General features: G+C 55.1%; 2 protein-coding genes across 2 annotated transcripts in view; one reads left to right on the top strand and one right to left on the bottom strand.

Moving 5' to 3' along the window:
* STAT1 (signal transducer and activator of transcription 1) overlaps positions 1–1,204 on the top strand; it is a 40,419-nt gene extending 39,215 nt beyond the window's left edge. The window contains exon 25 of the mRNA XM_038585186.1: positions 59–1,204. Coding sequence (XP_038441114.1) covers positions 59–73 — 15 coding nt within the window. The 3' untranslated portion in view covers positions 74–1,204. The remainder of the gene's footprint in view (positions 1–58) is intronic.
* A 5,072-nt stretch (positions 1,205–6,276) lies between these two features.
* Positions 6,277–24,563, bottom strand: part of GLS (glutaminase) — a 74,564-nt gene continuing 56,277 nt past the window's right edge. Inside the window, exons 15-18 of the mRNA XM_038585184.1 lie at positions 10,030–10,091; positions 9,223–9,299; positions 9,046–9,109; positions 6,277–6,635 (exon numbers count right to left, since the gene is read on the bottom strand). Of these exons, the coding sequence (XP_038441112.1) occupies positions 6,479–6,635; positions 9,046–9,109; positions 9,223–9,299; positions 10,030–10,091 (360 nt within the window). The 3' untranslated portion in view covers positions 6,277–6,478. The remainder of the gene's footprint in view (positions 6,636–9,045; positions 9,110–9,222; positions 9,300–10,029; positions 10,092–24,563) is intronic.

The raw sequence follows: 24,563 nt of genomic DNA, 5'->3' as shown, positions 1-24,563 counted from the left end.
TGAGGACGCGGTCCGCACCCCGGGGAGGAAGCTTAACCACGTCTCGTCTCTCTTACAGATGCACGCGGTGTAGAGCGTGAACGTTTCCCCTGGCGACATGTCTCCTTCCCACCTGTGACTCCCTCCTGCTACTCTTCCTTCACCTCCTGCATTTCTAGGGAAACGAAACAAAGACGAGCACATTTGCCGCAGCCCACGGATAGCAAGCGGGTTTTCCCCTAATTCAGAAACATCTGTTACTGCGAAGGGCCTCGTGCACCTGTGAAAGGTAACGCTGCAAGGCCCTCTCCGCAGAGTGGGTGTTAGGCACGAGAAACTCCCAGATAACCCCGAAACCCCCAGGCGAGAACGAGACTCCTTTGGGAATGGCGAGAAGTGGAGCTTAAGACGCGCCGTGCCCGACGTGGGTGCGCAGCTGCCGCAGGCCGTCGGACAGATCACGCGGCCACCTGGGGACGCCTCTGCCGCTCCTGTAGGGTCGGCATGTGTCTGTCCTGGAGAACTCGTTCCCTCTGCTTCACGTGTGGCTGCAGGTTTTCCCATTGGTTTACTTGCGACCTAGTTCAAAGCCAAGTCACGTAGAATCGCATCAGCTGTTACCAGAGGTGGTGTCCGGCCGCGTCGGGGGCGGAGCAGAGTTCTGTACCTGGCAGCGTTTTGCACGCCGGCCATTCAAAGCCGCAAGCAAATGCCCTCTCGTGGGAGACGTAGCTTTGCTGTCTGACGGGCTCTACGATGCCGCTGACGTCAGCACAGGGAAGTGCGTTTCCAGCCTGTGAGTAGGTCCTTGCGTTTAAACCCTGATGCCCAGAGCCCAGTACCTTGTGCCTTCGTCGTGGTCGCTGGCAACCGAAACGGTCTCCCTCCGTCGGCCGAGGGAGCCAGGTTGACGACGGCTCCCTCAGGGCCACACTCCTGCTGTTTTTCAAGACGTTAACATCGATCGTAGATCCGGACCAACCCAGAAACTTAACTCGTGTCTCTTAAGTGGGTTAATGCGTCTTTATTGTCAGTGGCTAGTAGTGAGTCTTCATCATAGGATTTCCAGGCTGAGAAGAAAAGGCAGTGATGAGTAGCCGACCTGAGACCGTGGGAGGACCCCGCAGTTCGAGCCCCCGTCCTGTGTACCCGCACTGACCGCGGCATGTTCCTCACTGATAACTGTGTGTCTCTGACAAATACATTTGCAAAAACGGTTCCATTATCTCTGCTGTGCTTTTTCTAGACTCTGCTCTGCGGTGTTCCGTGGAGCGTGTGGTGCTTCCCACGCATCCCGGGTGTGGGCGGGTGGCCGGGCCCCGGGAGCCCAGGGGCCGGGGCCTGCGTGGCTGCCCTCCATGGCCCACCACCAACCCGCGGCCCCGTTACTGGGTCAGGCCGCGCTTCCCGGTGGGGGTGAACGTGGCCTGCAGCCTGTCGTGAAGTGCAAACTGAAGGTGCGTGTGTCTGCGGGATGCCCGTGCTCACGGGGCCACGGGGCCTGACCGGCTGCGCAGTGACTTTCAGTAGAAGCGAGGAAGGACCAGGGAAGGGAAGGTAGGAACATCCGGTGCGTGATCGTCGGGTTTCAGGCAGTACCTGCATGGCCGAGGCCCGCACACCCGAGCCCCCACGCCCCCGCTGCCCGGCCCGACACCCGCACTCCCCCGCCGCCCACCGGCCACGCGTCTGCCCTCCTTGAAGCCCCGCCCCAGCCCCCGAGCCCTCCGAGCAGACTGGGCGCGGTTCCGAGCACTACAGGCGTCCCGCCCCGTCGGCGGTGTGCCTGGCCTCTTCCTCACCGATGACCCGACCCGAGGGTGCAGCCTTCCGCGGGAGCGCTGTCCCAGCCAACGGGCGACATGGCCGGGTGGGTCCCACCTGCAGCGGCCCCCGGTGCCCCCGGGCAGGCAGTGGCCCGAAGCGCATTTTGGTGATGGAGGCCCTGCCTCCAGAATGCACCTACGTACGTGGGGCCGTGTCCTGGGTCGAGGCCCGGCTCCAGCGCAGACGCCCGGGAGGAGAGGAGCCCTGCCCGAGGTGGCGGCCTGCCCTCGCCAAGACGGCCCCGCTCCCCGCAGACCCGCCGTGACCCGGCCCGCCATGGTCGCCTCAAGGGAACGGGCCCCGTGTGCGGGGAAAATCCTGTCACAGCAGCCCAGCTGCCACCGAGATGGGACCCCGACGGGCTAGCCCGGAGGCTCGTTGGAGGGGCTGACGGGGAGGGTGGGGGGTGGGGGGTGGGCCTGAACCCTGCGTCATTCCAGGTGCCGCGCCCTCTTGCAGCCGACATGGTCCCCTGTGTCCTGGGGGGGCCGAGACTGGCCCGGGGGCTCACGCCCGCGCTGTGTGACCCATCGTCACCACGGGCCCCACGTGGGCCCCGGCTCGGGGATGTTTGTGCGTCGTCACAGCACCTGGAGTAGTGTCTGTAGAGGGTTCGAGAAGCACAGACCCTTTATGGGCCACTCGGGAAACCTTTCCCGTCACTAAGAAGAGATCCCGGGATCCCGGGGCGGCAGTCAAGGATCGAGCTGCTCCCGCAGTGTGAAGGGACCCGCACCCGCTCCGGGCCTGGGAGCTAATGTGGGCGTCACGTCTCCACCAGCGAGGCGGTCCTTTCCCGTCTGCCCCCATCCCGGGGAAACCAGGAAAAAACGGGGGATGGTCTTGAGAGCCGCCCGGAGTGGGTGCTGCCCCCGGCCAGGGGCGGGTGCCGAGTGCCGCCCCCGCTCAGCCCCGCTCGCCCTCGAGGGCATCGCGTGCCCGGTGAGCACCTGCCGCGGCCTGGCCGTCCTCTGGGCGTCTGGGAGGCGCTGGCGTCAAGGAGCCCTGCCCGTCGGAGCCCCAGGGGTCTTCAGCTGCTGGGCTGTACGCTCCGGACGTCTCACTCATGAAAACGTTAGACTTCGTGGCTCGAACAGCCAAGGGCTGCAGAGAACTGAACTGTTCTATGAACCCGCACGGCCTCCGGGAAATGGCGCTTGGAGCTGCGGAGGCCGAAGACAACATGGTTTTCGGACCCTTCAAAGCCCATCGACGTAATCCGGGCCCTGAAGGACCGTCCCGCTCGGCTTCCACGTTGCGCTGACCCGGCCTCAGGCTGCGCGTGCTCCGCACCGGGAAGGCCCTTCTGCCCTGACCGGAGGGAACAAAGTGCCGCGCTTACGCGGCGTGAAGCGCGTTAAGTTCGCATCGGGCGCGGGTGTGCAAGCGCCTACGCGCCGTCGGGAGCTGGCGCCGAGCTCGGGCCGTCGCCCCCTGCCATGCCTTGTGGGCAGCCTCCCCTCCCCCGGCCCCGCACGTGGCCGAGCCGTTCCTGTGGGGGCCCTGCTTGTCGGGCTCCGTCCTGGGGCCTGTTCGCAGGGGCTGTCGGAGGCCGCGGGGGCTCGGCCCGTGGGCACCTGCGTCGCCTCGGGTGGTGACCCGGGCCGCTGCCCCGCTCCGCCGGCTGCCCACCCCCCGGCCGCTCCCCCGGCCTGCGCTCCTAACCTCTCTGCCAAATTTCTTTACTTTTTTGAAGCTTTGGAAATGTTAGACCCGTGGGGAGGCGGCAAGGGGCGAGGCTGGGCGCAGGAGGCCCGGAGGGGTGAGGCTCTGGGATAGAAGGCGGGTGCCCAGGCTTCGCTCCCTCGTGCCGCGGGCGTGACCGTCCAGGGCGCCCCCTCCCAAGCGCTCGCCTACCCGCCTGCTGGCCGCTCACGTCCCCGCTGTGCCCCCCAGCGCCTGCCTTCCTGAGGGCCCTGCCACTCGGCGCGGGCTGCCTCCCCCCCTCAGGTCTGGGGTGTGCGGGGCCCCCTCCCACCAGGAGGGTTCATGAGTGACGTAGGAAGGGGACAGGCCCCAGGACGGCCCCGCGCAGGTGCGGCGTCGTGTGGTAGCGGCAGCGTGGTCGGTGTTGGCCACGTCCCGCTTCCGTGGAGTCTGTGCGCAGCTCATGCCGCCACGCGTGGCAGGACACCTCGGCCTTAGCCCGCACGGGGGCTCGCTGGTGGCGGGGCGCCGGGGTCTGTGCGGGGCGTGTGGCAGGCCGTGGAGAAGGGGGCGCGGGCCTGCTCGCGGCCGGGTCTGCGCTGCATCCGGGCCGGCGGGACCAGACCGGGGCGTCCCACGTCTGTTGGGGCCGTGGGTCAGTGACGCGGACCACGCTGTCCAGCTGCTGGCGCAAAGCAGGTCACCTGGTGACACAGGTTCCCCGGCTGGAGGTGGCAGGCGTGGCAGCCGCCCGCCGGCCCGGCGGCTGGAAGACCCCGGGCTGACCCCGGGCCCACACCAGGCAGGGGCTCCTGGGCTGAAGGGGCTGCCGCCCGCCCGCCCGCAAACCGGCCGGTGCCCCGCAGACGCTTGTGGGGCGGCCCGAGAGCCGGCTCCCGGAGGAGGGCAGGGCCTCGGGGGAGCGACCTGTCCTCTCAGGATGGGGGCAGCGGCCCTCCTGCTGAGGGGCTGGTGCTGGCGCCTGGGCCCCGACTTGCTGCGGACGGTGGCCGCCCCCGGGTGCTGCCAACAGGCCTGCCGTGCGCCCGCGAGGCCGAGCTGCTCCCCTGCACGGCAGCGGCGGCAGCGGGCGGCCCGGACTCCCAGAGTCTGCCCGTGCCCCTAGACGCGACCTCCGGGAGTGCACTGGTGTGCGGGTGCATGCGTGTGTGTGTGTGTGCGTGCGTGTGTGCGCGTGTGCGTGCGTGTGTAGTATCGAGGGCATCACCCTTGAGCCGACCAGGTAGTCTGCGCTCAGCAGACTCCACAGCCCAGGGATGTAAGGGAGCCTTAGTTGTCTTAAAAAATTCATTTTTACAGATTTCTTTTTGATACACGTATTTATTATGCCATAAAAAGCAACACTATCTGATTTCATTTAAAATAAAGATTTCCCAATTTCGGAACGCTTACAACTTGATTTTTAAGATTAGATTCACTTTGGGAGGTTCTGGAAGCAAATACATTCATGGCTGCACAGTCCCCGGGAAGGAGGGAGGTCGGTCCGACGTGAGGTGGTTCAGTGCCAGGCGGGCAGCGGGGAGCAGCAAGGGGCGGGGGGCGGCCACGGGTGAGGCCCCGGAAACGGCAGCGCGTAAGCAGCTTCGCACAAGCGCGAGCAGCTCGAGCTCCCCCGTACAGAGGCGGCCCCGCGGCCGGAGCCGAGACCCAGAGCTCTCTGGGGTGCAGGACGGGGGAGGGGGTCGCGGTCACGGCGAGGGAAGGGCGGGCCCCCTGGAGCCGAGGGTTATGTCGCTCCCGTCCGACAAACGATGGAAGCGGCTTCCAAGGAGCAGTCCGCCCCGCTTTCCTTTCCATCCCAGCCTCGCAGCTGCTGGCGGGCAGAGCTGCCCCCGGCCCCGTTGTCCCCACCGTCCCCCCGCCGTCCCCCCGAGGCCCGCACGAGGGATGTGGCCGGGAGCCGCCGGGAGGGCCATGCAGGGTGCGGGGCTGGGCCCAGAGCGGTGGCTTCCCGCGGTGCAGGAGCTCGTGTCCCCAGACGCGGCCTCGAGGTCCCCGAGCGTGCGTGTGCGTGTGCTCAGCCCCCGGCCTCCCAAGCAGACCCCACGGCCCCCGCGGCCCCCGAGGTGGGACAGGCTGCAGCCTGGCAGACGCCCGCCCTCGAGGGTCGGAACACGAGTGGTTCGCCGGCCCCAACAGACCATCGATGCCCCTACGGCTCCAGCATGTCCCGGGTCCCGCACCCTCGGCGGTGGCCGCGGCGGCTCAGCGGCGTCTCGGTGTCCCCGGCCCAGCCGCGGTCTGCAGCCCCCGCACACCCCTCCCGGTCGGAGGGGACGACCTGCCCCCAGCTCCCGGGGGCCGCGCCCGCGCTCGCAGCCAAGCCAGGCCGGCGGCTCGGGGTCCGGACGAGCAGCTGGGCCACCGGGATGGAAATGGGGGTTTTTTCAAAAGTGTCACAGAACTACATTCACATACGTGTTTTGGTCACCAAACGTCTTAAACAGATTCCCTGATGAAGTCTCATCAGAATCGGCCTATGCCACGGAGTCCGGTCACGAAGCTCGGGTGATGGGAGACCAACACACGGGACCCCAAGAGCGTACAGTTGTTCAGTCGCTCACACTAAATCTACAGCAGAAGTCCTGAAATCGCACTCTTTCGCTTCTAAAGCACGGCCTTGACCCACCTGGACGGACCGTGCGACAGAACTTGCTCTATGAATGCCTTAAGCGAATCGTACAAATCGAAAGTTCACAAAACACACAAAAATCAAAGGTGGGGACCGCACAGCTAAGCTAGCGTTGGTAACTATGGCTCTTACGTCAAACTACACAGCGCACGAGGTAAATACTGCTCACATTGTGGAGGGAGATTGTTTTATTTCTATTTGTTTCCCCAAAGAGGTCAGATTCGTCCTGTGTGTACGATGAAGAGGGCTCCAGCCACACCGAGATGACAGGTGGTGAGACAGACGTCGCTGCCGGGTAGGAACGCACGTGTGCTCCGCGATCATTTTCCACGGCTGAGCAGGTGAGCGGCTGGTCCTCGGGGCCTGGGGCGGTTACAAGAGTCCGTCCAGGTTCTTGTGGACCGTCTGATTTTCCTTCCCGTCGTCGGCATCCCCCTGGGGCGTGTACTGCACTTGGTACTCCTGGAGGATCTTAAACACGTCGTGGTGCCCGAAGTGCAGCGCCTCATCCATGGGAGTGTTGTTCCACCTGAAACGACAAGCACAACCCGGCCCGGCCGTGAGCGGAGATGCTCACGCGGGTTTCGGGGCCTTTCAGACTCAGCCGTTTTAGCGACGTCACGAGTAAACACTGAGATACAGAAAGGGGTTCTGCGCCCAAAACGTGGTCTTCTGGGCAGGGACAGGCCCTTGTCCACAAGGGCCTTGCTCGCGTGTCCCGTGCTTACTACGGAGGGGCGTCCTGGCGTGGACGGCTACAGCGGGCCCCTCGGATTCCCAAACTGTAACTTCGTGAAAAGCCCACAGGATCCCCCCCAAGTAAAGCATTCGAGGAAGAGTCACCCGTCGCCCCGTCCTGTGGGAGTCACGACAGCTCAGAGGTCTGGAAGGGACGGTGACCTCGGGGGGGCCCCACGCCCCGGAGGGATGGACACAGTCCTCTTGGGTAAGGACGGGAACCCAGGGGCCCCCGCGCCTCGGGCAGGAACGGCGCTTTCCCCATCGCCCGTGTCGTGGGGCGCACCCCGCGGCGGCCGGTGACGAGTGGACAGCGGACGGGGCACGGCCGGCCACGGCACGAGGCGAGGACGCGCAGGGCGGGGCGCGGGGCCCCCAGGCTGGTGGGTGTCCTCCGCCCGCAGCCGCCGGGTGCCGGCCCCACCTCCCGCCGCCCCGACTGTCCTTCCACCTCTTGCCTCCTCCGTGGGGTCACGGGGTGGAGCCGAAAGGCTCCTCAAGTGGCCTCGACATCTTGGGGTAGGATCCGGTAATCGTCCTTCTTTACGTCAGGCAAGTAACACTTCACAGGCGTGTGTCCGAAAGCCGCTCCCTTTCCACACTGGCCTCCCGGGCTGGGGAGTCGGTGGCCCGGGGACCGGGGACGGGGAGGGGGGCTCTCGGGCGCCGCAGCACAGACTTAGCTCCGTCTTAGCGAGCGAGCGAGTGTTCACGGCGGGGCCCCCAACCCCCTTCCTCCGTGAACCGACACACACTCCCCACACCACCCAGGCCTGTCCTGCAACTGGAGGCGACACCGATCCCACGGGGCAGAGTGGCCTTGGCTGCGCGGTCACCAGGGTCGTCCAGCGGACGCCCGCCTGCCCCCGCCTGCCCCCGGCACTGGCACTCCCAGGCCCCTGGAGGCCGGAGTCCTGCAAAAAGAGAACAAAGGCCTAAACCTTTCAACCTTCAAATATGAAGGATAAAACAGAAAAGCACCGTGAAGGTTCCCAGCACGTGTGTCCTCCGCTGGCATCACAGACCCGCGGCCCAAGGCCGGGGCTGAGGGCTCTTGACTTACTCTAGGAAGCGCAGCGGTGACAGGACACCTGCGGGGACGGGGACGTCTCAGGCCTGAGGCTTTACAGTCTGGCCTGTGCGGGTCACGGGAGGGGGCAATAAGCAGAGCGCCCCAGCCCCACGGCCCTGCTAGCACGTCTCGTGACTTCTCTGCATTTCTTGCAAGCCGCGAACTAAGAAAACCCAAACTTCTAATTAAAGAAAAAACAGTGAAACGAAGATTGAATAGCGAGGAGCTGATCTGCTCGGCGCAGACTTCCTGACACGTCCTCCCGTGTCCAGTCCCACCTCCTGGTCCTGCCTGTGAACCTCTGGCGAGCCTGTCCTCCCCCTCCCCTCCTCCTCCCCCCTCCATCCTCCCCCTCCTCCTCCCCCCTTCTCCTCCCCCTCCCCCTCCTCTGGCGAGCCTCTCCTCCTCCCCTTTCCTCCTCCTTCCCCTCCTCCTCCTCCCCCCTCTCCATCCTCCCACTCCTCCTCCCCTCTTCCTCCTCTTCTCCCTCCTCTGGCAAGCCTCTCCCCCTTCTCCCTGTCCTCTGCCTCCTCCCCTCCCCCTCCACCTCATGCTCCACACCAGCTCCCTCCCGTGCATGCCGCACGGTGCCCGGGCACAATGGACTCAGGTGCAGCTGCCCCCGGGGCCCCCCCCCGACGCCCCCCCAGGATATCCACTTTAGAGCAGGTTGGCCTGGGGCTGGAGGGGGAGATGGGTGCCGGGCCGGTGCCTCCCAGCGCCGGGCGCCCTCCTGTGCCCTCAGGGCCCAGCGCAGTGGTTGGAGGCCGGCCCCGTGGGGCCCCGAGGACGGGCAGCAGCTTCGAGAGCACCTGGCCCACGGCCGTCCGCGTCCTGCGACGGGGGTCTTCTCGCTCCTCTAGGGTCTGTCCCGGGAGGTTAAGGCCCCGCCAGGACCAGGTGCCTGGTTCTTCCCCAGCACAGAGCCTGGCTTCCCTCGTGCCGGGGGGCCCACCCTTAGCCCGGCGGTGCCGCGGAGCGGGGCCTCGGGGGGCACAGGGTGGGGGCGGGGGGCCCTGCCCGCGGCCTCTGGGCGCCATGGAGGCTGCAGAGGGTCCCCACACGGCGGCTCAGCCCGGGACAGCGGAGCCCCGAGCTGCGGGCCCGCGTCGGCTGGCGGCGTCCTCACCTGTCCTTGGGGAACGGGTTCACCTTGCACGCTTCCAGCAGGAATTTGACGACTTCGACGTGACCTGTACCCAAAACAACACAAGCAGACGCCAGCACTTAGTATAAAGCTGAGGTTCCGTCTGGAAAATAAAAAAAAAACAGAAAAGCAAAGCAAGCGGCCGGGGTGGCGGCTTACCCTCTGCGGCCGCGACGTGCAGCGCCGTCCTCGAGTCGTAGTCCCGCTGCTCCATGTCCATGGCCGACAGAGCGAACCTGAAAGTGGGGGCGGCGGCCCTTCAGCCCCGCGTGGCCCCGTCCCCGTGGGCTCGGCCGCCCCTGCTCAGGGCCCCGCGACAGCGCGCCTCGGCCGGACCAGGACCCGGGCTCTGGGCACGTCTGTCACCGGCCGTGTGCAGACGGACGCCAGGCCCTGCATCCCGGCAACGCTGAGGCCCGTGGGATGGGAGGTGTGGGCGCGTGTGGGTGTGTGCAGGTGCACGTGCGTGTGCAGGTGCGCGTGCAGGTGCGTGCGGGTGTGTGCAGGTGTGCGTGCAGGTGTGCAGGTGTGTGCAGGTGCACGTGCAGGTGCCTTGTGCATGTCACTAAGAGCCACCCCCAGGGACGGGGCATCGGCTCCTTCCCACGCGGCTGCGGCCGCGCCCCACGGGCAGCCCAGGGTGAGGGCGCAGCCCGCATGGCCCTTCTCCCTGCGCCGAGCGAGGAGCCCGGTCGCCCCCCACCCCCCGGCCTGAGGGGACCGCACTCCCCTCTAAGGACACACGAGCCGGATGGTGGCCGCTGCCCATGGGGGAGCAGACGTCTGGGCGCTCCGGGGGCTGCTCAGGAGGCCTGCGGCACTGGCGGGGGGCTCCCCGGGGATCCGGGCCATCTCCACTAGACACGGAGGGGAGCCTCGAGCCGTGACAGACGGCCGCCGCCGGTGACCCCCCACCCCGAGGGCCGCAGGCCACGCACCACGCCACGCGCCACCACGTCCACGTACCTTCGCAGTGCAGACACGTCCCCGGTGTACGCGGCAAACAAAAGGTTTATCACTGACTTCACCTGTGAAGACAACAGAGTTCAGGAGGCCACAACCCGGGGACAGGGCGTGTCACTCGCCGCGACGCCCGTGCGCGGACACCTCCGCTGGGCCACACGCAGGAGCTCCCGCAAGCACCTCCCCAAACCAAAGCACACACATGACGGTCGCGAAGCGGGTCGGGGGAGAAAGTCCACCAGTCGAGGTGCGCTGCGTGGAGGAGGCCGTGCACTGACGTGGCACAGGCGGGACACTCGGGACCTGGGCAGCCGTCGGGGCCAGGGACGATCCTCGGGAACCTTCCTTAAACCCAGCCTCAGTGCCGTGCGGGGACTCGCGCCCTCACAAGCCTCACACCACATCCTGCTGACAACTAAACCATGTCACGGGGCCTCCCCCGGCCAGCGACCGCTGCCTCCCCGGCCCCAGCGTCGGGGGCCCTCGGAGACCAAGCTCAGTGCTAACCCCTCAGCTCCAGGACGGTGCTCCCTCAGAACGACCGGCTCCAGGCCAAGGCCCGGGGGGGCCAATGCCCAGGTGGACAAGGCCTGGTGGCCAAGGTCCGGTGGCCAAGGCCCAGTGGGCCAAGGTCCAGGTGGCCAAGACCCGGTGGCCAAGGTCCAGGTGGCCAATGCCCAGTGGCCAAGACCTGGTAGCCAAGGCCTGGAGGAAGCCAAGGCCCAGTGGGCCAACGTCCAGGTGGCCAAGACCCCAGTGGTCAAGGCCCGGTGGCCAAGGCCCAAGTGGCCAAGGTCCGGGTGGCCAAGGCCCCGGTGGCCGAGGCCCAGTGGCCAAGGTCCAGGTGGCCAAGACCCAGGGGTCAAGGCCCGGGGGCCAAGGTCCGGGTGGCCAAGGCCCAGTGGGCCAAGGTCTGGGTGGTCAAGGTCCAGGTGGCCACGGCCCGGGTGGTCAGGGTCGGGGTGAGGACGCTGGGCCGTCCTCGAAGGGACCTTGTCCGCTCAAAGCTGCGCCAACCCTCCGGACGTGAAGTCCCTGCTAACGAGCGCCCCGCTCCGAGACTTCAAGGCGTGTCTGCTCTTGACGGGTGTCCTTCCGATGAGCAAGAGGGCTTGTGGTCCTGAGAGGTCCTGAGAGGTCCTGAGAGGTCCTGAGACCGCGGCCTGCTTTCACGCACCGTGTCCAGCCAGTTTCCGGGAAGCTCCTGAAAGTGCGGTGTTCACATCTCATCAGGTCCCACCCTGACCTTGGACCCTCTGCAGGCACAGGGGTGATCCAGCCGAGTGGGCCTCGATGGCAGCAAGCAGGACTCGGGCGGAGGGAAGGTTCGTGGCCGGCGGCTCGCCTCCCTTTTATTATTTCTTCAGAGTCTTTATTCGTCCGTTCACGAGAGATGCCGCAGAGGGAGAAGCAGGCTCCGTGCGGGGGCCCGAGGCAGGACTCGATCCCGGGACCCGGGTCACGCCCCGAGCCCCCCCAAGGCCCTGGCTGTCCTGGGACATCAAACTGAAGGAGCCGCTGCCGGGACTCTTGGGCCAGCAACACGATGGAGGCCCGGCGTCGGGCGTGTGCGTCCCGTCGGGGTTGGCGCGCTGCACGGCCTCCCAGGGCCCCGGGACCCCCCGCCCCGCGCCCCCCGCACCCCCAGCCGAGGGCAGCTCCGTGGAACCAGCCGGTGCTCCAAGGGGCTACGGAAGCGTCTCCCCTCCGGTTCCCGCGCCGGTCCGGTGCATCTCAGGGAAAAGTGGTCTCCCGGGAAGTGTCACCGGCGACTCTGACGGGCTCTCCTGGGTGTGAGGCGTCCCAAGGGCCCTTCGCCTTCTCCAGCTGGACCCTGGGACCCCCGAGCACCCGCGCCCTCGGGTCCCCAGGGCCTCCTGCCCCCGCCACGTCCCCACCAGTTCGGGCCTGCGCCCCGGCCCCGCACCCCACTCCCCAGCTCCCCGCTTCCACTGCTGAGGCCACTTCTTACCTATTCCCTTAGACCCGCGTCCTCCCCGTTGCCTAACCGGCCCTCGGCCTTGCTGGGGGTCTCCAGCACCTTCGCCCTCTCCCTCCCCCGCTGGTCCCCTCACTTCTGCCGTCCTGGGACACAGCTTCGCCCAGCACCCCATGGCCCCTCTCCGGGCGCGTCTCCGCAGTCAGCCCCTCTAGCTCCCTGCACGCCTCCCCCCGACCCCGTCACCCTCCTCTGGCCCAGCGGCCCCCCAAAGCCCTCCCTGGAGGACCATCCAAGCCCGGAAGCCCGGCCTCCCCAGGGACCTGGCCCCCGCATCCCTGAGCCTGCGCTGCAGTCCTCCCCGCTTCCCTCTGCGGAGGTGCTCCCAAGGCACCCCCTCCCTGCGCAGCTCGGCTCTCCTGTGAGGCCTCACGCGCCCCTCGCCCCACGGACCGCCCAGCCCACATTCTGAACCTGCATCTTGTCCCTGAGCTTGGACCCAACAGCTCCGCCTGCTTGTCACGCGGCGTCTCTGCCGCTGCCGCCACCTACTTGCCGCCGCCTCAGAGCGCTCCCCGGGCACCCCGACTCACACGGAGTGCAGCTGCATCTCCCGCCCCCAGCCAGCAGCTGCCCCCAGGCTCCTCATTTGGGGGTGACGGCTCAGTCCACCCGATCGCTCAGGGACCATCAGGGCCCCGCCGAGCCCCCCAGGCCGCCGGAGCGGGTTTCCCAGCCTGTGCTCCTCTCCCCCCGCGGCGCCCAGCACCCACGTCCACCTGGTGGGACAAGGGGGCCTTCTTCAGACAAACGCGCCGAAGGTTTGCTCCTGCGAAGGCAGAGCTGGGAACCGGCCTTTTCCCTGATCACGCAAACCCACCAGGTAGGCCCCGGCGACGTGCCTTGCTGCCGTTTCCCACAACCCACGGCCAGCTCGTCAACACGCCTGCTCTGCCTGCGGGTGCGCGTGGAACCCCCCGCCATGCCCCCCCACCTGCAGGACTGCCCGGCCCCCTAACTCCTCATTCCTCAGCCCTCTGCTGCCACCGGGGAGGCTTTCTCCTGAAAACCCAGACCACGGCACCCCCAGGGGCTTCCCTCCCGTGGACGTCAGGGCGCCGACTGCCCTGCTCCCCAGCTGCACTGCGCACCTGCTTCCCTACCGCTCGGCCCGCCAGTCTCCTCCAGCCAGGTGGGCCCCTGCGGGTCCTCGGGGCTCCCCTTCTCCCCGAGCGCTGCTGCCCGGCACGCTCTCCCCCCGACGCAGGATGCCCGCCTCACCTCGTCCAGGTCTCTATCACATGTCATCTCAGGTCCTTCGATACCACCCTCTTTCTCATCATCCCTTAGCCCTTAACTTGCTTTTTCTCTTCAGAGCGTGTATCATTATCTGACACCATATATACATGTATTTCATTAATTTCACATCATATATCTATATGTGTGTGTGTATATATAAATCTTTGTTATATATATATCTTCAGATTGGTTTCTCGTCCCCTTCCCCCATTAACTGTGCGCTCCACGTGGGGCAGAGACCGTATCTTTGCCCCAGGGCCTACCACACAGAACAGGTGCTCATTAAACACGCGTGGACGCCAATCAACACATCGTACACCTTGGACTTACACAAGGCTCTACACCAATTACACCATAATTAAAAGAATGTGTTTACAGACGAATCCATATTCTCTCCCAAAGCATCAAATATTCAAATTGTTGCCACCACCTGGGGCATTACATTTTCATCCTTATTAGTTTTTCTACCTCCTTTGACTTTTACTTCAAAGATCACTACCAGATCGGTTGTCTTCCTCCCCGCTGCCTCTGCTTCTGGTCCTTCCACCTGCCGCAACTTTCCCACATATTTCTGCTCATCTTCTCAAAATACGGCTCTGATCATTAAAGGTTTGTCAGCGTGGGAGGGTCAAAAATCCCCAAGTCATTCCCGATAAAATTTAAGTCCTTTATGCCTGCATTCAAGATTCTTCGCTCTGGCTCCCTCCTTGCTTTTCTCTCTCTCAACCCCAAACAGAGCAAAACTGGCCTTAGTTACTGCTCGCTTGTATCCTTGTGTCTGTGCTCCTGTTTCTCCTTTTGGGAACATCTAGATTCCTAGTCAGACCCTTCCATTCCCTCGAGGGCTAGCCAGAGAGCCTGGGAAAGCCCCTTGGCGGCTGCCACACCTCCTCCCACCCCATCCAACACTCATCATCTGGGTCACTGGCTGCCAGGTGTCTGCACAGTGTCTGTGACAGCAGGTGCCGGGGGTCCTCACCCAGACACGGCTCCCACTATCCCCCAAGTGTACCCTTGCTCCTACTGAGCCACACGACATCCTTGTTACTGGCCGACAGCCGCCTTCCCCCACCGGCTTCCACTGCGGCGCTATTCCCAGCCCTCCTCCAGGAGCTCTACTCCGGTCTCTTCAATCACAAGCCCCCTCTTCCTCCTGTTTGCCGAGGACACCATCAATCACACTCGGTAGGTTTACGTATGTATCCTATCTCCTCTACTACTCAAGAGAAATCCAGAATTCCGACATGGGTACCATTAATATGTTAACCACCCATAGTTCTTATTCTTTATGGTCTAGGAGTCCTTCCGAGCAATAACTCGATGTATTTCTGTGACTGCGTGCATGAACGACAGCCCCTTTTTTAAAATTTTGAATTTAGACCGAGCTAGTTTGAAGAGATTCTTTAAAAATATGTTGTGTCACTTAATTATTCAATATTTCCAAAGTTCTAAAGCTCCTTATTAAATAAGTCCCAGGACAGGCTGATTTTAAGAATAGAACCAGTTCACTGAGAGCATAAAAGTACTTTATTCACAAGCATGTTTCAGCTCAGAGAAATCCAGAAAACTATAATGTACAAAGGCTTTGTGAGGGCAGCCCGGGTGGCTCAGCGGTTTGGTGCCGCCTTCAGCCCAGGGCGTGATCCTGGAGATCCCAGATCAAGTCCCACATCGGGCTCCTTGCATGGAGCCTGCTACTCCCTCTGCCTCTCTCTCTCTCTCTCTCTCTCTCTGTGTCTTTCATAAATAAATAAAATCCCTTAAAAAAAAAGGTTTTGTGATGTATCAGGGGGAAAATACACTAGCTTGCCTTAAAAAAATTTATTAAAGGGTAGCATGGAAGCTTAGTACTCTTCCCATGAGAACAAAAGGCTAGCTGCAGGGCTCAATTTGGTCCCAATCACAGATCAAGAAAAGGAGCCTGGTCACACAGCGAGTGCCACTTACTTCTGGACAGAAAAATGCCAGGAGGCAGCACAGACACTGGCACCATTGAAAATGAAAACCACATTTATCTCCAGCAAATAGCCACCTGTAGTTTTAAGGCTGGCATAAATCACGGAACAAGCCATGGGTAGAACGCCAAGAAAGAAAAATGCAACAGCTTTTAACAGTTTTGAGACCGCGGATGGAAGGAACATGACTTCATTTGCGGACAGTCCACTTCCTGGTCTTGGTTAAAAGGGTCCCGCAAATCTTGCCAGCTGCACTGGCACAGTCTCGGGAATGAGGAGCATCGTGAACCAAACTGGAGGAGAGGACTCGTGCCAACAGGTACCCAACCCTTGCAAAGAATGGGGGAGGGGGGTGCCAGCCCTGGAGGAAGGCTCGGCCCCCTGCCTCCCTAATGGATACTTGCGTTAAGCTACTTTCTAAAATGCCATCAAGAAGGCCAGTGGATGGGCACGGAGGAGGGCACTTGATGGGATGAGCACTGGGTGTTGTACTATACATTGGCAAGTTGAATTTAAAGAACAGAGCAAAAAAAAAAAAATAAAGAACAGAGCAAAAAGAATAAGGTGGCAGCGGCAGCCAGTGTAGGAAACAGTTAACAGTAATTGTCGAGACACAAGCAGGGGTCTGCTTCGAGGACGCTCCTCAGTACAAAGTGGCAGAGCTTCCGCAGGTCAACAGGAGCCCACGTACACGAAGGGCCCCAGGGTCTAATGTATGCCTCTCCACAGTAAAGAGAAGCTTCACTTGGGCAGGTAGCCACTACATATCTATAAATTAAAGGTTAACCAGTTTTCCCTTTATACTGCACGTTTTCTAGTACTACTACATTTTCCTTATCAAATCTGTGTTGGAACCTGTCAGAACCAGACAACCTTATCTTCGTTTATTTATACGAAGTCATGACAACAGTAGGACAAAAATGCTACAGTTCACAGGAGTTCATTTAGCACTAGCATGCTTGGCATATCAAAACTATACTTTTTTTCCCCCAAAAAAAACAGCTAGAAGTAGCTGGAGATGATCTTTCAATTTTACAATTCTAAAACAAGGTATTCCTAACTCTCCAATCCTATCATTTTATTCATTTTAAGCCTGGTTAGAAGTTGAGTTGTGTGACTTTTGTCTCCTCCTCCCCAATGTCTTAATTCTCTACAAAGCAGCAGTTAGAATTATGTAAGATCTCTTTGCATTTCTATGGTGAACCACCTTGAAAAAAATCAGCATTTTAAAAAGTTGCAATTGTTTTTAAACACTTCTGACACAGGCTGGTTGTAAGATAAAATTATAGGTATATTTTATTTATTACTACCACTGGCGTGGAGGACCTTGGCTCAAGGTCATATGGCAAATGAATTAGTAATGTAGCTGGGCTGCATTCTTAATTCCTACAACCAGACCGTGGTGATGTGAGCCCTTAACAGAGCTCAAACTGTTACCCAAAGGACAGAAGGAAACCAAAGGATTAAATAGCAATTTAGCTCTGATCCATAAAGGTCCTTTGCTAAATATCAGAAGGAAGGAGGGCGGTTTGGAAGGGATGGGTCAGAGACGAGAGACGAAGAGGGAGGAAGGAAAGGAGGACCGATTCATTAGCTTTACTCCAAGTATTTTACTTCCAACTCTGTTAGCAACTGCACCACAGTGGTTACCCTCGTTTTTCATCATTAATTTCTGTCTTCATACAAAAACTAATGCAGCCCTTTTGGAAAGGCTTTAATGAAGAAAAAGGAGGTGACTGAAAAACCATCCTTCCGTTCCTACCACTTCCAGCTTGACGTAAGCTGCTCTCTCATTTCCAACTCACTACAGTATCTGTTGCCATGGAACAGATACTCTTCTTCATCTGTTAAATAAACCATCATCATTCCAGATCCAATTTTGTTTTAAAAACTTCACGCCAACTTGGCCTTGTAGAGACTTTAAGTGAAAGTAAGTTTTTAGCCTTCTTTCATAAATAATTTTCTTAAGGTCGGATTAAGAAATACAAACCTCTTATAGTATAGCTGAAGACAAATTTTAAGTTGTCAGCAAATGTAAATTAATCTCTTACCAACAAGGGTGGAAATATAAGCCTGAGCAATGTGTATGTGACCAAAGATATTTCCTTTCCCTTTTTAATATTCATACAAATATTTAATACGAGCTTATTTAATATCATACGGACATGTAAAACAAAACCACAGTACTTTCATAATTAGAAAGTTGAAGAGGAGTATGAGGCTATAGGCTACTAATGTCTCCCACTGACATTTAAACACAATTATTAATCTACTATATATAGACGAAATTAATCCAAACTGACATGACCAGAGGATTAGAGAAAATCCTTTAAGGAAGTAACAGTTCAGCAATTTCATGACATTTCCAAATTTTTACATGAACGCAGGAGGTTCTCCTACAGACATTTTAATAGAGAGGAATAAATTGACAGTAAAATTTACTCTAAAGAAGAGCATAGAAATTACACTTACAAAATACAGCCTCTAAATGGCAGCTCCAAATAACTGCATTCTGCTTCATTAATGAATAAACTCTCCTACGCACACCATTTTCAACATTTCTCAATGAACAGATTAACCTTAAATAATTCTACTTATTCTTAAATAAGAACTCATGATTGTATCAAAGAAATAAGAACTCATGATTGTATCATGACCCACGAAGACAAAAATTCAGATTATACATTATTTAGGGAAAAAACAGCTAATAGGAAGTACCTACTCTCTCTGGACTGAGCTTTAAGTGCTTTCAACAGGACTATCTGCTATTATTCAAGAGAGAGAATGAAGGGTAATGCATTCAAATTAACTTGTGCAGAGTAATCATGCTGGTGAGCGGCACAGTGGGAGCTCATCCCGGCCTGACTGGGGCTCTGGTCAGTGCTCCCAACTACTAGGCTCTATCTACAGGGCCAGGAGATTCCCTAACAAAACCCATTAGCGACCCTCCTTTTAGGTCCAAGCATAGAAGGAGCTAGCGGTGTAGCTCTGTGTGGCAATGACAAACGGCATCCTAATGAACAAGTCAGCCACAAACAGAGGAGGAAACTTGAAACGAGCAAGGGAGAAGGCAGTTACTTCTCTGAAGAACAGAAGTGCATTTTCCATGTGGCAAACCTAGGAGTATTTATATGACACAGACAGCTATCAAAGGCTCATATTCATGGTCTTCTCCGCTCTCTTTCTTTTATACAAATATTCGTGAAACACCATAAAGAGCAGTTAACATTACATCAGGGTGCTCAGATAGAGAGGACAAGGTGCCACACTTCCGGCAGGGGCAAGTACCATGTTCATTTACAATGATGATTAACTAAAAAGACAAGTAGGTAAAACCCCAAAGAGTCAAAGAAACTAAAAGCAAAGAATAAGAAAGAGAAGAAACCGGTCACCAAATTCTTATACACGATACTTTAAACAAAAACCAAAGAATGAACAAATAAACAAACAAACAAGCCAGGATCGGAGCAAACAGAATCAAAAGATTCTTGCTGTCTGGTAGAAATAAAAAATATATACACGAGGTCCCTGAAAAGAGGTGGGCTTCTCTTCCTGCCAAGAAACAAAACAAAGATTCGGCAGCAGTAGAGGCAGAATTAGGTCAATTTAAAGGACCACTCTCCCCTTTGCATGCCCTAAACGTTGTTGCAACAAAGCAAGGCACAGGGACGCGGACAGTCTAGTTATTCCAACCACAGTACACTCTTACTGCTTTGGTTTTAGAAACTTCTCATCTCCAGAGAGCCATGCTTCATTCTCTACATTTGTTAATGTTAATTTTACAATTCTACTACGGATTGTCCGACAGGCTGGCTCTACGGCAGCACCCGAAACAGGCCCAGTGCTGTGCACTTTTCAAAGCACTTTCCTAGACACTGTGATATCAAACAGGTTCCTCCAGCACGTATCACAGGAGGCTGCTAGAGAATAGGATATTTTTAAGACCTTTAAACATAATGCACTGTAACACTATACGAAAAAATCTGTACTAATAGCCACCCCCAATCCACCCCCGGCCAAAAAATCACTCCAGCACCATTCTCAGGGCCTTTATCAGGAGACCGCTTAGCATGTATCCATATTTTAACAGTTGTAATTCTTTTCAGCACTATTTTATGTGAAGCAAGGAAGATATGGCCGTGGCAAAGTAATACACACAACTCCCCTGTTCGTGTAATCTATCCTAGTTTAAAATTCTTTAAGCAGGGGATCCCTCGGTGGCTCAGCGGTTGAGCGCTGCCCTTCAGCCCAGGGCGTGATCCTGGAGACCTGTGATTGAGTCCCGCATCGGGCTCCCTGCATGCAGCCTGCTTCTCCCTCTGCCTCTCTCTCTCTTTCTCTCTCTCTCTCGTGAATATATAAATAAAATCTTAAAAAATAATAAAATAAAATATTCTTTAAGCAGAATCAAATTCTAAACAAAGAAAGCCTAAATGGATTTCAATCCAAAGTAGATTCCAAAGCCTGCTGTTAAAATCACTATCTGGCAAATGCTCTAAGATCCCTTGCCTGATCTTCTGCAGCTCCTGAACCTAAATTTGGAATGCAGACCTAGGGTAACGGGTGGAGGGAGGCGGGTGGCAACGGACAGATTAGCACCACTGCAAATCCAGTTATCAACCTCAGCTGTAGTCTGATAATGCTGCTCATTTTCTTCAGCTCTGCCCCGCTCTCCGAGAACACCCCTTCTTAGCTTCTACATGCCCTGAAACCAGGCTCCCTCCAACCCCAACTCATTCTCCCCAGAAAGCCTATTTTTTTGTTTTGTTTTGTTTTGTTTTTTTGAAAACCTCCTTTTATACTCTTCAGGAAAGTGGGAACCAACAGACAAATTTCAACTTCTCCCTCCAGGTCTGCAAACCTGCCTGCCTGCCTCTAGATGTCCTATTTTATGGGAAGAGACGCTTTTCCTCCCACCAAACCTAATCCTCCACTTGTGCTGAGAGCTCCGTTTCTTTCCAGAGACAGCGCTTTATCGGCCGTTTCCACTCTCCTGTATCTGTATCAGGTTCACCTTCTTAACTGGGTCTTTTCTACCAGCAGCCACACTCGCTCCACTCCAATAGTTCTCGGACTTTAGATCGCAAAGCCAAGGAAATTTTAACTGTGGGGAAGAGGTTACCAATACGGGCTGCCAATTTTTTTTATTTTCTGAGCACATACAATAAAAACCCTACCAACTTCTACTATCATTTACTAAAATAAAAGGGCACTTTCACACGAAAAGAAAATTAGAGATTATGTAAATAGACATCCCTCATCATACTTCACGCCTATCTGCTCTTTCCTTGAGTTCTACAAGGATATGCTGGATTTTCTCCTAATGGGACATTTTTCCCTAGTGGGAGACCTACTGTTCTAGCCTTTTATTACATTTTTTTAAGATTTTATTTATTTATTCATGAGACACAGAGAAAGAGAAGCAGAGACACAGGCAGAGGGAGAAGCGGGCTCCCTGCAGGGAGCCCGACATGGGACTCGATCCCGAGACCCCCGGGGTCATGCCCTGAGCCCCAAGGCAGATACTCAACCACTGAGCCACCCAGGTGCCCCCTATCCTACTTTTAAAATGGGAGTTCCTTAAGGTTCCTTCTCATTCTGCACTGTCTCCTGGAGCAATCTACATGGCTTGACAGTCTCAAATGTACTCTCCCACAGGGACCACTTTCTTAAGGTTTAGGCCTACATCTGATACCCCACATCGCTACTTGGGAATCTCACAAATATGCCAAATGGAAGTTAGTTTTCTCACACTGCCAAGTGCCTACCTATCACCTATTTCCTACCCCATTCATGCTAAGTGAATCTCTGCTAGTTAGGCACAGCAATGTGGCATCTAGAAATCCTTCCCTAGATCATCTTGTAGCTGCTGCCGTGGTCAGTACATGTCAGATGGGTTTCTAGGAAACTCGTCTGACTTAGGTATCCCTCCTCCTTTTCTTCTTCCACTTTGACCACACAAGTGAGGCTAAAGTGAACAGTTACCTTGCAACTGTAAGGGGACAGGCAGGAGGCCTAACGTCAACACACTAAGGGTGGCTGGAGCCTAAGTATATCTTATTGCTGGCACACTTCCTGGATTTTCTACCCCGACTTTTTTTTTTTTTTTTTACGATAGTCACAGAGAGAGAGAGAGAGAGAGAGAGAGAGGGGGGGGGGCAGAGACACAGGCAGAGGGAGAAGCAGGCTCCATGCACCGGGAGCCCGACGTGGGATTCGATTCCGGGTCTCCAGGATCGTGCCCTGAGCCAAAGGCAGGCGCCAAACCGCTGTGCCACCCAGGGATCCCAACCCCGACTTGTTATATTAGAAAAATAACCCCATTCATCTAAGTCCCTATTAATGATCCTCTTGGTATCTATTTAGTCAAATATACCCTTTAATTGTTAAACAATCAAAATTAATTTCTCCCCGTACTCCCAAGGTTTGCTTCTCCGATGTTCTCCATCTTAGAAATGCAGCTCCATCTCCCCTATCACTTATACTAAAACCTGGTTGTCCACTTGACATCTCCTCCTTTTCACCCACCAAATGCTACCACTTGGTGCTGCCAACTGCATCTCCTGTATGCGTCTCCTGCTCACTTTTCTCATGTCTATTTTCCTATTCTAAGCCACTATCACGTCCCACCTGAGGCCCAGAACTTCGACTTTTGTCTGCCTCTGATCAATTGCCCACAAAGCAGGGTTTTAAAGACAAATCATGTCATTCCCCTTCTTAGAAGCCCTAAAGTTTCCCATTGCATTTTACATAGTCCAAAACTCTTAATGTGGTATGTAAGATCCTATGTAAATTATTTCCCAAACTGTGTTCAGGGGACTATCTGCAGCAGAAGCACCTGGGGTGCTTGTTTAAAAATGTAGATGCTTAAACCAATCTCTGAGGTTGTGCCCTAGGATTCTGTACCTTAAAGTTAGGACACAGTACCCTACATCATGTGATCTTGCCAATCTCCATTCACTTTGCCTCACTCTTCTATCATTTTTGCTTTCTTTCACTTTCACAAATGAGCTCCTTCTTGTCCCTCCAAGGCAGACTGTCCTATAATCCTCACCCGTCCTCTAACTCATGCAAAACTTAAGTATCACCTTTGAGGAAAAACCAACCATACCTATTCATCCAGACAAAATGAAGTCTTTTGCTATACCCTCTGCTGGCACTTTGTACTTTTCTATCATTTATTATATTTGTGTATTTCTTAAATAAAACATTAGAAGTTTTACTGAAGACCAGTGTGCATGTTCTTTAACTACACTGTACATTCATCTCATGAAGTCTATTGTATAGGTGTATAAAAAGTGCCATTTGCTATATACCGTCTCACCTCCTTAATAAGCTAAAAAGTTCTAGATCTAAAAAAAAAAAAAAAATCTAGATCTAAATGGGTCAGTTTGAACAAATCACTTATCACCATTTTAGCTATTTTATTAGTTATTCAAGACCTGCATCCCCTTCTAGGTTGCAAACATCAAGGGCTTGATCACTCATTCACTACCACACATCCTAAGCACTCTGCAGTATCTAACAAGTAACAGGAAAGAGACAAATAAATATTGGTTGAAGAAGTACTTAGTGAATGAACAATAGGATAATGCTAAAGCTAATTTTTATAAAATCTGAACTACTCCATCAATTTAAATTTACTAAATATCTTAAACTAATTGTGTGCTGCTTAAACAAAAACCTGTGAAATATGGAGAGACAACTAGTTCTTAGTAGGAAAAAAGCAAAAAAAAAAAAAAAAAAAAAAAGGAAAAGTTACACATCTGCACTTAAATAGCGGGATCTATTAGACATATTGGTAGGCGAGCTATATGTACTACCTGAAGTGAAGAGAAAAAAAACTCACACAAGAGGAAAATAAAATTCTTGGTATTATAAATGAAAAGCTGTTAACTAATTAAACTGGGGCTAATAATAATTAATTGGAGGCCTAGAAACCAGAACAATCCTGTTACTTTTCTTATAGCCACTTTAGTGGATGAGCAGCATCATATAAAGAAGGAACTATTTGACTACTCTTGTATCCTACTACATTATTATAAAAGCAATATTGGAGGAACAATTTAATTGGAAAATAGGTACGTTTACTACCAGCTTCCCTGAGTAAGGGCATTAGAATTAAGAAGAATTCATTTTTTAGATATAATTTAATAGCAGAATTGTGTTTCTTCATAGTCCAGTACACATGGCATGTTTCTGTGATTTTGTTTCTAACCTTATCATTAAAATAAATCACATATACAAGAACTACAAATGATGGTAGATGAAAATACAAACTGTTTTGTTTTTAATCACTGAATCATTCTAGTCTCAAAATACATTTTACCCTAAAAGTAAGTGAACGAAGAAAAATTCACTTTTGGATGTTAAGGTTCCAGATCATAGAATTCTTCTATGTAAGATTAATGAAAACCCCTACAACTGAGCTTTAAGAAAAGCTTTATGGAGTCACGGTTTACAAAAGTTTTAAAATTAAGGTTAGCTGACAGACATTTAGAGGAGACACACAAAAAGATTTAAAACGATTTAAAAATGAATCTTACAAGTTTTAAAGAGTTACAACAAACATCAGCTTTTAGTGCTAATATAGCAATTTATATTTAGTGCTGTAGAAATATACAATGAGGAAACTTTTTAAATAATGAAAAGCACTTATAAGAAAGCTAAATTAAAAAACGATTTCACTGTAGTATTTAGGGCTGATCTGTTATCTGCTGTGGTTAAGTAATATTGGACTTAACTTTCCCACTTACACAAACATTTTAGAATAAATGTGCTGTCTGCTGAAAGCCTCCCCCCGTCCCCGCCAATAATAACCTCCCATCACAAAAGTATCTTTGGAGATAGAAAGTTCTTCTCTATGAATGAAATAAATACATGCACATATGACGATCATAGGATACTGGGGACGTGTGATGGAGACATTGCCTGTATTACATACAATGAAAATTGAAATTATTACAGGATAACCTTGTTTGATATGAAATTCCCCTTTTTGTTCTAGCAAAGCACTCTGAAACTGTTATTGTCCTTACGTTCTCATGGAATATCCCAATTTTATTAACAAGGAGACAAAAGTTGCTCCACTTACATCTTGCAATGGGAAATAATATAGTCTATGGTCAAAACAATGAGCTCTGGAAGCAAAACTGTCTGGGTACAAATCCTAATGCTATAGATATAAAAGTTCTGTGACTTTAGGGAACTTACAAGATCTATACAGATCTATAGAGGTAATAATAGTTCCTACTTAGGCTTTAGAAGGATTAAAAAAATTCTCAAAGCACTGCACTGGTTAAAAGTCATGCTATTCAAGATTTGATGTTGTCAGGTTTTTGCTG

The sequence above is a fragment of the Canis lupus genome, chromosome 37 (genome assembly GCF_011100685.1).
Source record: "Canis lupus familiaris isolate Mischka breed German Shepherd chromosome 37, alternate assembly UU_Cfam_GSD_1.0, whole genome shotgun sequence".
NCBI lineage: Eukaryota > Metazoa > Chordata > Mammalia > Carnivora > Canidae > Canis > Canis lupus.
Note: the sequence above shows the minus strand (reverse complement) of the source record. Positions and strands in the feature narration are given on the sequence as shown.